The 10,255-nt window shown below is 34.9% G+C and overlaps 1 protein-coding gene across 1 annotated transcript in view; it reads right to left on the bottom strand.

The window, feature by feature from the left end:
- Positions 1-8,451, bottom strand: part of ESD (esterase D) — a 29,918-nt gene extending 21,467 nt beyond the window's left edge. The window contains exons 1-4 of the mRNA XM_023537749.1: positions 8,233-8,451; positions 6,784-6,831; positions 4,672-4,746; positions 3,974-4,100 (exon numbers count right to left, since the gene is read on the bottom strand). Of these exons, the coding sequence (XP_023393517.1) occupies positions 3,974-4,100; positions 4,672-4,746; positions 6,784-6,831; positions 8,233-8,414 (432 nt within the window). The 5' untranslated portion in view covers positions 8,415-8,451. The remainder of the gene's footprint in view (positions 1-3,973; positions 4,101-4,671; positions 4,747-6,783; positions 6,832-8,232) is intronic.
- Between the last annotated feature and the right edge of the window lie 1,804 nt (positions 8,452-10,255).

Raw genomic sequence — 10,255 nt, forward strand, 5'->3', positions numbered from 1 at the left:
TGGCTGTGAAGATTAAATGTGATAACATATAAAGAGCTTCTAATTGTGTCTGGGATATAGTACAATGTCTTGAACTTGGGGAAGGTGACGACGCTGTTTGGAGACCAGGAAAAACAAATTTTTTTTTTCTAGTTAGAATACAAATCAAAGAATACAAATTCTCTGATTAAGGTAGTAAGGAGTAAATTGCAGACTTATAGAAATGAACATAATTCTACTAGTAGGATTACTCTTAAGAGTATGGAAATGGTTATTAATTAATATCTACTTGATCGACTATACTTATTCCATATGAAGAGCTGTTATTTTCTTTTTTAAGAACTTTATTGAGGTATAAGATACCATACAATTCAACTATTTAAAGTGTATACCTCAATGAGTTAGTATACTGATAATTAGGCAACCATCACCACTATCTAATTTTAAGACATTTTCATCACCCCCAAAAGAAATCCCATACCCAGTTAGCAGACACTCCTCATTTTCTCCTACCTCCTTCCCTTTGGTCCACTAGTCTACTTTTGTCTTTATAAATTTGCCTATTACGGGCATTTCATATAAATGAAATTTAACAGTCTTTTGTGATTGGCTTTTTTCACTTAGCATAAAGTTCTCAAGGTTCATTATGTCATCTGTAGCATCTTTGAGGACTTCATTACTTTTTATGTTGCATGTTAGATTATCTGGATATATCACATTTTAATTATCATTTCATCAACTGATGAACCTTGGTCTGTTTTCACTTTTTTTGCTATTATAAATAATGTATAATATACAAACATTTGTGTGTGAGTTTTAGCTAATAAAGGACTGTTTTGAAGATTACCCTGATCTGGGAAAGATGCAAAACACTACATCCAGACCATCTTCTAGAATTTCAGTTTGAACGTTTTGATTTCAGTTAATTTATTAATTTAAAAAATATAACAAATGATATAACCTTTGTCATTGTTTTCCTTCAACTTTAGGGAAGGAAACCTAAAATTCTTTTGTTGTTATTTCTCAAGTGTACTGGTCATTTTTACCTTTTCTTAGAAAATCAAGACTTAATTTCCAATCTGTTCATCATCATCTAAGGAAACTGTCCTGTCATTTGATGTAAATAATCATTCTATTTTTTATACTCATAAAGCTCAATATGTCTTAATAGATTTCAATTTTGGTTAGGAATTTAGGGTCTTAGTATTACACAATACTATGGTAGTTCTGATCTGGGTTATTATTCTTTTAACCAAGAGATAGGACTTAAGTAGCTCTGTCCAGAAACAAAAAGCAAAAAGAACAGGAGAAAAGACTAAATACACCTCTGGGCTATGAGTCAGAAGACTTGTTCACCCCATAATGTAATCTTGGGCAATATATAATTTCTCTGGGCTTATAATATATTTTATATGATTTCTAAGAACTTTTTACCTATAAAATATTGTTTCTAAAACAATTAAATATGTAATTTTGGTATTGCTGCTTCTGCAATACCCAAATGCTTTTTTTAATTAAAATTAGGGTGATATTAATAAAATCAAATGAGTTTCAAGTGTACAATTCAACAGTATGTTGTATATATACTGCATTGTGTATTCCCCACCCATAGTTAGATTTCCTTCTGTCACCGAATATTTGACCCCTTTTGCTCCTACCTCCCCTCTCTCCTCCTTCCCTCTGGTAATCACTAAACTGTAGTCTGTGTCTATGAGTCTGTTTGTTTATCGTTTGTTCCTTTCAGTTTTATATCCCACGTATGAGTGAAATCATATGGTTTTCAATGTTTTCTGACTTATTTCACTTAGCATGATTATCTCAAGATCCATTCATGTTGTCACAAATGCCAGTATTTTATCTGTTCTCATGGCTCAGTAATATTCCGTTGTATATGCGTACTGCATCTTTTTTATCCAATCACTTATTGTAGGACACTTCGGTTGCTTCCATGTCCTGGCTACTGTGAATAATGCTATGAACACTGGGGTGCATTTATCTTTGTGGATAAATGTCTTCAGCTTTTTGGGGTAAATATCCAGGAAATAGATTGCTGGATCCAATGGTAGATTGATTCTTAGTTTTTTGAGGAACCTCCATACTGTTTTCCATAGTGGTTGTACCAATCTACATTCCTGCCAGTACTGTATGAGGGTTCTTTTTTGCCTACAACCCCTCCAACATTTATTACATGTCCTGTTGATAATAGACATTCTAACAGGTGTGAAGTGGTATCTCATTATGGTTTTGATCTGCATTTCCCTAAGAGCTAGTGAGGGTAAGCATCTTTACATGTCTGTGACCATTTGCATATCTTCTTGGGAGAAGTGTCTGTTCAGATCCTTTGCCCATTTTTTAATTGGATTGTTTTATTGTTGAGTTATATGAGTTCTTTGTATATTCTGGATACTAGGCCCTTATCAGAGGCATTTGCAAATACATTCTTTCAGACGGTTCCTTTTTGCCTTGTTGAGTTTCTTTTGCTGTGCAAAAGCTTTTTAGTTTGATATGGTCCCATTCATTTATTTTTGTTTTTACTTGCCTTGCCTTTGAGGTCAAATTCATAAAATCCTCTCTAAATCCAAGGTCCATGAGTTTAGTACCTATGTTTTCTTCTACGCAACTTATTGTTTCAGGTCTTATATTTAGGTCCTTAATCTATTTTGAGTTAATTTTGGTGTGTGGTACTAGACAACAATCTAGGTTCATTTTTGGCATGTGGCTTTTCAGTTTTCCCAGCACTATATATCAAAGATGCTCTCCTATCTCCATTGTGTGTTTTTGGTTCCTTTGTCGAAAATTATTTGCCCATATCTGTGGGAGTTGACTTCTGGACTTTCAATACTGTTTTTCTGTCAATACCATGCCATTTTGATTAGTCACTTTACAGTGTAATCTGAAGTCAGGCAGAGTGATATCTCTAGCGTGTTCTTTTTTCTCAGGATGGCTTTGGCTATTAGGGGTATGCTTCCACACAAATCTGATTTTTGGTTCTATTTTGATGGGGACTGCATTCAATCTGTATAATGCTTTAGCTAATAAGGTCATTTTAACTATGTTGATTCTTTCAATCCAAGAACATGGAATATCTTTTCATTTCTTTATGTCTTTTCAATTTCTTTTAATAATGTCTTATAGTTTTCAGTAAAAAGGTCCTTCACATTTATGCCTGGGTATTTTAATACCCAATGTTCTTCTAGCAAAATTGTTTTGCTTTTTTTCAATCACAGAAATGGGTTGTTGAGTTAAAATCAGATCGGCATTTAGTTTTTACCTTTTAAAATGTAATATCTATTCTCATGTTTAAAGACTGGCTTATCCTTGATGAACATAGATAAGGGAGAATTTATTAAATCAAGTCATACGAAGCAATTTTAAGGAAACAAAGATAGCACTCTATGACATAATTTGGTTTCTCTGAGCCTCTCCTTGTAATGTTTGCTTCCAAAGATGAAGTGCCAACATGTTGTGAAAGAAATGTTATCATAGAGGTTCAACACTACTGGTGGCAAAACTTTATTTTCTTATTATCCATTCTACAGCCTTTATTATTTACCACTAATTGAGAAGCATTACTGTTATTTCTGACTTTCCAGACTTGCCAGAGAAGATCAATGTAGCACAATTAAAGTATTCCAGACAATACTATAAAAAGTTATTTGTCTGTGGTTTCAAATTAGCGTATCATGAGTGTCCTGGTTTTACTTAATATTGTTCTGAGTGGTAAAATCTCTATAAGAAATGCTTGGGTAGGTATAAACTACGTAAATAACTTTTCTAAGATTTTGCTATTGAGTCCAGAACTTTACATTCTCTGTTAAATTACTTACTCTCATTGAAAAAGAAGTGAAATAAATGTAATTCAATAAGTCTAAAATTATTCTCAAGATCAAGTAAAAAGAGACTATGACAGGCTCCTAAAGTCTTTTATAAATGGCCCAGAAAGCACACCAATAAGTCAAGATAGAAGAGTAAGATAAGCCAGTTAAAAAGAAAAAGAAATTCCTTTATAAAACTCAAATGCATAACACCTACCAGACAGCCAGTATAGAGCAGGGCATTTTCCAGTTTCTGCCTTTGGTGGTAAGTAGACAGCAAATTTCATTTTGCAGTTCAGTTCAACACTGTAATTTTAAGTCACAACGACAACAACAACAAAATCAACGCTCCTTATTAGTCAAGACAGAAAGATAAAATAAATGACTTAATGTCCAAAATAAGTGATCCTACCAACATTTAAGGAATATATCTTAGACCTTAAAGAAAGAATGGGGCCAACTCAGCATTGTTATCTATTAACCAATCTGAGCCTATGCTGTGCACAAAACATAGTCATTCTCGGCAGAATAAATTAAAAGAATAAATGTAATATCCTCAATGTAGCACCAATATTATTAAAAGAAAAACTGCTTCTATTTCTTAAACAATGTATGAAATTTTATAAAAAAATAAATTATAAAGGTCTTAAATTACATGTTTGCTCATAGGCACTGAAATGTACTACTACATCCTTAAGTTGCTCTTCATCACTAATATTTTATTAGAATCACCAACATCATGGCTAGATAATTTTGATAGAAAACACAGGTATTTTACATGTAAACAATAATTCATGCAACAATGATCTTCATGGGCTTATTTAAAAAATCAGAAAGATGGAAGCAGAATGAGAGAAAATAGTATCTTCTTAGTTACCTGTCATGTTCAAAAACCTTCTGCAATCCCCCAAAGCACTTGTTGCTGGAAATCTGTTTCAATGCCATTCTTTTCCTATTAGTGAAGATTAATCTCATTAATTTCTAGAGAATTAGTTCTTGAAAAATTTGAAATAAAACTAATTTCAGATAAACTATCCAAACATACAAATGTATTTCACCTAGAATTTTTCTTCGCATACTAATTATTTCTAATAAATATTAAGAGACTAACTTTCATTCACACATTTTCACTTGTTACTCACTTTAAAAAACTTTAGTACTTTGGTATGTCATTACCAATTTATTAACAAGCTGTGTGTGTGTGTGTGTGTGTGTGTGTGTGTGCGCGCGTGTGTGTGTGTGTGTGTGTGTGGAATGTCCCAAAGTCTTTTTAGAAAGACGCAAAATAAGTTACTAATTTATTACATTAGAAAATTAAAAATTGTTAATTGCTTGCCTATTAACTGTAATAAAAGAGTCAAGGAATTGGTATGACTGATTATTGTTGACTGTAAATGGGAGAAAAGTGATGAAACAATAATGATTTTGATAATAACAGGTAACATTTATTGAACATTTACAGCGTGATAGGCACTTTTCTATATGCTAAACAAGATCAAATTACTCAACCTATGAATTTTTTTAAGAAACTTATACACAACTTTTAAATCAGTTTCCCTTTTGAAAAAAACAAGTAAAACATAAGGCTATTCTAGGTGAATTAAAAGTGCAGCTTGTCAATAAGAAATTATGAAGTTTGGTAATTTTTTTTCTCAAACGGATCTTTTAAATTTTCATAAATAATTTAAAACTTAAATGTTAAACTACCACACAGTATTCTTAATACAAAAAAATTGTAAAACCATCTTTATCATAAGTGCCTACAGAGTAAAGAGGATTGATTCTGATTTGTATCTCTCAAAGAAAGATTCCCTTCCCCTCATTATAAATCAGTAAGCTGTGTACACTAAATAAAAAAAAAGCCTTAGATATCAGGAATAGATATTACCATTCTGGTGGTCTTCTCAGTAAAATGTTCTACTATTAGCCGATCAGTTGTAGTGTTTGGGTTACTCCTCAAAGATATATAACAATAATCTTAAAAAGCGTACTTTGGAGATATCTTTGCAAAATTTTAAATAAGATTAGTTTCGATCCTACCTTTAAGTAATCTCCTCAATAAATACACTTAGCTTTGCGTTGGAAAGCTGGTATTTGAACCACAAATTGTGACATCAGAGCCCATACTCTTTGCTGCTATGTTCTTCTGCCTCCCCAGAGAGTTTTGAAATACTCTAAGATTGACTGAAGTACTATACTTACAGAGAATTCATCTTTTACTCATAGGTTTATGATTTTAATATGTAAAAGATAAATTCTTAAACAAACTGCTCATTAGATGTTATTATTGAATATTAACTTCAGCTATTATTTAAGATCCTATCTTCAATAATGAACAGAGATAAATGCATAAGTTTAACATATACATGAGACCAAGGAATAAAATTTATTTCGTGAATTATTCTACAAGGAAATCCTATTTCCTTCAACCTAGCTGGGACTACTATGTCTGCTTTTCCAAAACATGGTACATTGAGCCTATATCTAGTACATAGGAAGTACCTAATAATCATTTGTTGACTTACCAATCATGTGAAAGTTTTAAAAATTAGCTCTTCCTTTATCTCTATTATTCGATACTTTGTTATTCATCTGTTTTATTAAACTACAACTAATCTGTTTCCTCTATTCTTTGAATGTTCTTTAATTAAAATTCAAAATCAAATACTTTTCATTTGGCCAGAGAAAACAAAGTTAAAATACTGTTTTTCAAATCGTAGAATGAATTAAGAAAATAAAAGCTTTTAAAGTTTTTTTTCATCAACCACCCATTTTAGAAACCAGCTTTAATTATAAATCCAGAAAAATTAGGCTCAATAAGAAATATAACATAAGAACTAGATATGATGTATCATGATTTTTATGATATGCTACACCACGATTTACATTTTTTATTAAAATTTTTTGGGAAAATAATGTTTCAAACCAAGTTATTAGATTTCTCATTTAACTTTCTGAGTTATATATGAGAAATAAAACTTAAATTTACCTGTCCAATACTACTTGCTTTTTTGTCTGTACCAAAGGGTGGATGATTCTGAAAAAAAAAAAAAAAAAGACCAAGTGGTTTATAAATGGGACATACTTTTCACAGCAAAGGTTATACAGACATGCATAGACTACACGTTCTCAACAGAGACATTTTCTTCTCCTGAGGTAGGTGACTGTCTACCTTGGATATGAGCAGCCCAGAAAATACAGCTCATGGAACAGCACCAGTATTTCACCTTGGCCTTTTAATAGAATTACCTTAATATTTGTTTTGCCACAAGGCCTGGTGTTTGCTCAAAAACTTTTGCTGGAGTAAGAATAAGAATCCTATAAAGTTTTTTAAAAACTTTCAAATAATTTTTAAAAAATTTAAGTGTCATTTGGAAGTAAGACATGTAGTCAGCTCCCAAGAGTAAACAGAGTGGGGACTGGAAAAGTAGAGAAAGATAAAAAGCCTGGATCTGTATGACCAAGGGGTGTAACTGGAACTTGCAATGCAGGGAGGAAAACGGAGGGAAGGGATAAGGACTTAAGGACTACTGGGGTTGACTAGAAAGAAAGGATGAACTTGTGAGAAACTGACAGGGCTTATGAATGATGCTCAAGTGATCGATACAAACAAACAAATAAAACTGACATACTAAGTGTCATCTGTCTTATAAACATTTCATTTAGGTTTTAGAACAGCTTTTGTGGGTGAAATAGGGTGATAGAGTAGGACAGAATAACAAAAAACGTTAACAACTCCCTTCCTAAGATAAACCCCAAAACAAAAAACAATTTCACCGTGCCGGTGGGAGTTACACAATTTTCCTAGAAAGTCAATAAAATGAACATCAATATTCTTAGGAAAGCTTCTCTCCGTGCATTGTACATGCCAAATCATGAGGTAAAACCTAGAGGAAGTGGTCTTTATTCACAAAGCACAAAATCCTGAAAAGGTCCAATTGTCAAATCTTATTTTTCTTCCCATTACTTACTGAAGCTACATATCAACCACCTTCAGAACTCTGTTCTCTGTATTTTTACCCATTCTTTCCTTCTTCCCATGAGTCCCCAAAACCTGTGTTTTTGCTCTCATTCCTTTGGATTTTGATTTCTTCATTTTCAGTGTGTCCCACTCCACCGGCTATTAACAACCTGCACAGGTCTCCCCAATATCACTGTTTTATGACACTGCTGAGCATCGCTTTACTCAAATCCTCTCCTCAGTGAAAACTCAGGATCTGGCGTTTTCTCTTCCATTCTGTCTCTTTCTCCTCCCGTGGGCCTTTCCTTTTCCCCTCCAAGCGCCCTGGGTTACACATTTTTTTCGAAGCTCAGTGCAGGAAAAGGAATCCGGGACGAGGCGCGGCGCCTCGCGACAAGGTCCTCGCCCTCCTGCCACAGCTCGGTCGTGTGAGGGATCCCGCGCCACAGTTTCCGCGCTCCCTCCTCCGGGACTCACCGCCAGAGTCTGCGTCCGCCCAGACCAGGCCCCGCCGTGTCGCCTGTGCAGACCGACACCCGGGCAGGCCTAGGACCTCTGGGCCTCTGCGTACACCCAGTCTTACCAGGAGCGGCGGCGACGTCGGCGACGTCGGCGGCGTGGACAGAATTCGTAGGACCCGAAAGGCGGAACCTCAACATGGCCGCGCGAGCCAAGTCTCGGCCCCGCCCCCTTCGGAACCCGCCCACCCTCGGCCCCGCCCTCCAAAGGAGTTGCCGGCTTTCAGGTCCTAATTCCTAAGATGTCTCCTCGTTCCCGCCCTCGCACGGCCCCGCGCCACAGCACCTCCCCCACGGTCCCGTCCACTCCCTCAACTCGCCCTTCGCCCAGTGGGGAGGTTCCTCCTGTTGCTGCAAGCTAGTGACAGTGGACGCACCTCGCTGGCTGGAAGCAGCAGGTGGAGGCCCAGGCCCTACTTCACTAGTAGACGAGGTTTCCACGTAACTCTTTCAGGTTATTTAGAAACCAGGACGTAATTTCAAGTCTCCTCTCCACCCCCGAAATTTCCAGTTCACAAACTTGGTAGCTAGAATTAAAGAAGGGCCGTTTTTAAAATCTCCAGAGCTGTAGGAGCTCCCCTCATGTCCTCTTTTCTCCCTTCTCTCAATGAAGGTTAGTTGAATTGAGTAATAGTCGTTAATTGATAACTTAAAACAAATCTTCCTTTGACATTTTGCTTCCTTTGCTTGATTTAACCAAATTGATTGTCAGTGTGCTATGCCTGTTGAGAAGATTCTGATTACAAAAAACTTTTTTTTTTTTTAACCAACAGCTAAACTGACAGATTGCAATGATATTTGAAGTGGCAGGATGATTCAACCTGTACAGTAGAATAGGGTTCCTGACTCAGAAGGGCATGCATTTGGTTTAATTCTCTGCTCGATTGAATTCTTTTCTGTCTTATTAATAATTTTTGAACAAGGAAACCATATTTTCATTTGCACTGGACCCTGCAAATTATATGACTGATCCTGCTCAAAAGACTGGTTTGTAAAATAACCTTTATGAGAGCTGATATAAGAAATATGAATACTACAGAAGATTACCTGCTAGAATCAGTCCTGTGGCCCAGGTCTATTTGGCCAGAATGAACTAACCTGTGGACAACCTGTAGCCCTGAAGATCATTTGGGACTCAGCCTGAAGATACTATTTATGTAATTAAAATGTTTTTATTCTGAGAAAATATTGAAATGAAAAACTTTTTTTTAACTTTCTACTATTTTAAAATATAAGCCACCGAACATTTTCTTCAAACTGAGTTTCACAACTAAAAGAAAATATTCAACCAACTTTACAAATAGTTTAGAACTAATGGGAAATATGTATTTTTTCCTTTTCATTAATAATTAAAAATGTTTTTCGATTACAGTTGACATACAATATTGTATTAGTTTTAGGTGTATAACATAATAATTAGACATTTATATAACATGAAGTGATCACCTTGATGAGTCTACTACCCATTTGACACAATATGCAGTTATTACAATATTGGTGACTATATTCCCTCATGACTGTTTTTATAACTGGTAATTTGCACATCTAAATCCCTTCCCCTTTTTCACCCATCCCTCCAACCCCCCCTCCCATCTGGCAACCATCAATGTTCTCTATGTTTGTAAGTGGCATTCTGTTTTGTTTGTTCATTTGTTTTTTAGATTCCACATATAAATTAAATCATATAGTATTTCTCTTTCTCTGCTGCCCGACTTGATTTCACTTACCATAATGCAGTCTAGGTGCATCGATGTTGTCCCGAATGACAACATTTTATTTTTAATGGCTGAGTAATATTCCATTGTATGTATATACCATCTCTTCTTTATCTATTTGTCTGTTGATGAACATTTAGGTTGCCTCCATTTCTTGACTATAGTAAATAATGCTGCAATGAACTTTGCAGTGCACATGTCTTTTCAAATTAGCATTTTGTGTTTCTTCAAATGAATACTCAGAAGTGGAATTGCTGGGTCATATGC

Source organism: Pteropus vampyrus, unplaced genomic scaffold (assembly GCF_000151845.1).
Source record: "Pteropus vampyrus isolate Shadow unplaced genomic scaffold, Pvam_2.0 Scaffold198, whole genome shotgun sequence".
Taxonomy (NCBI): domain Eukaryota; kingdom Metazoa; phylum Chordata; class Mammalia; order Chiroptera; family Pteropodidae; genus Pteropus; species Pteropus vampyrus.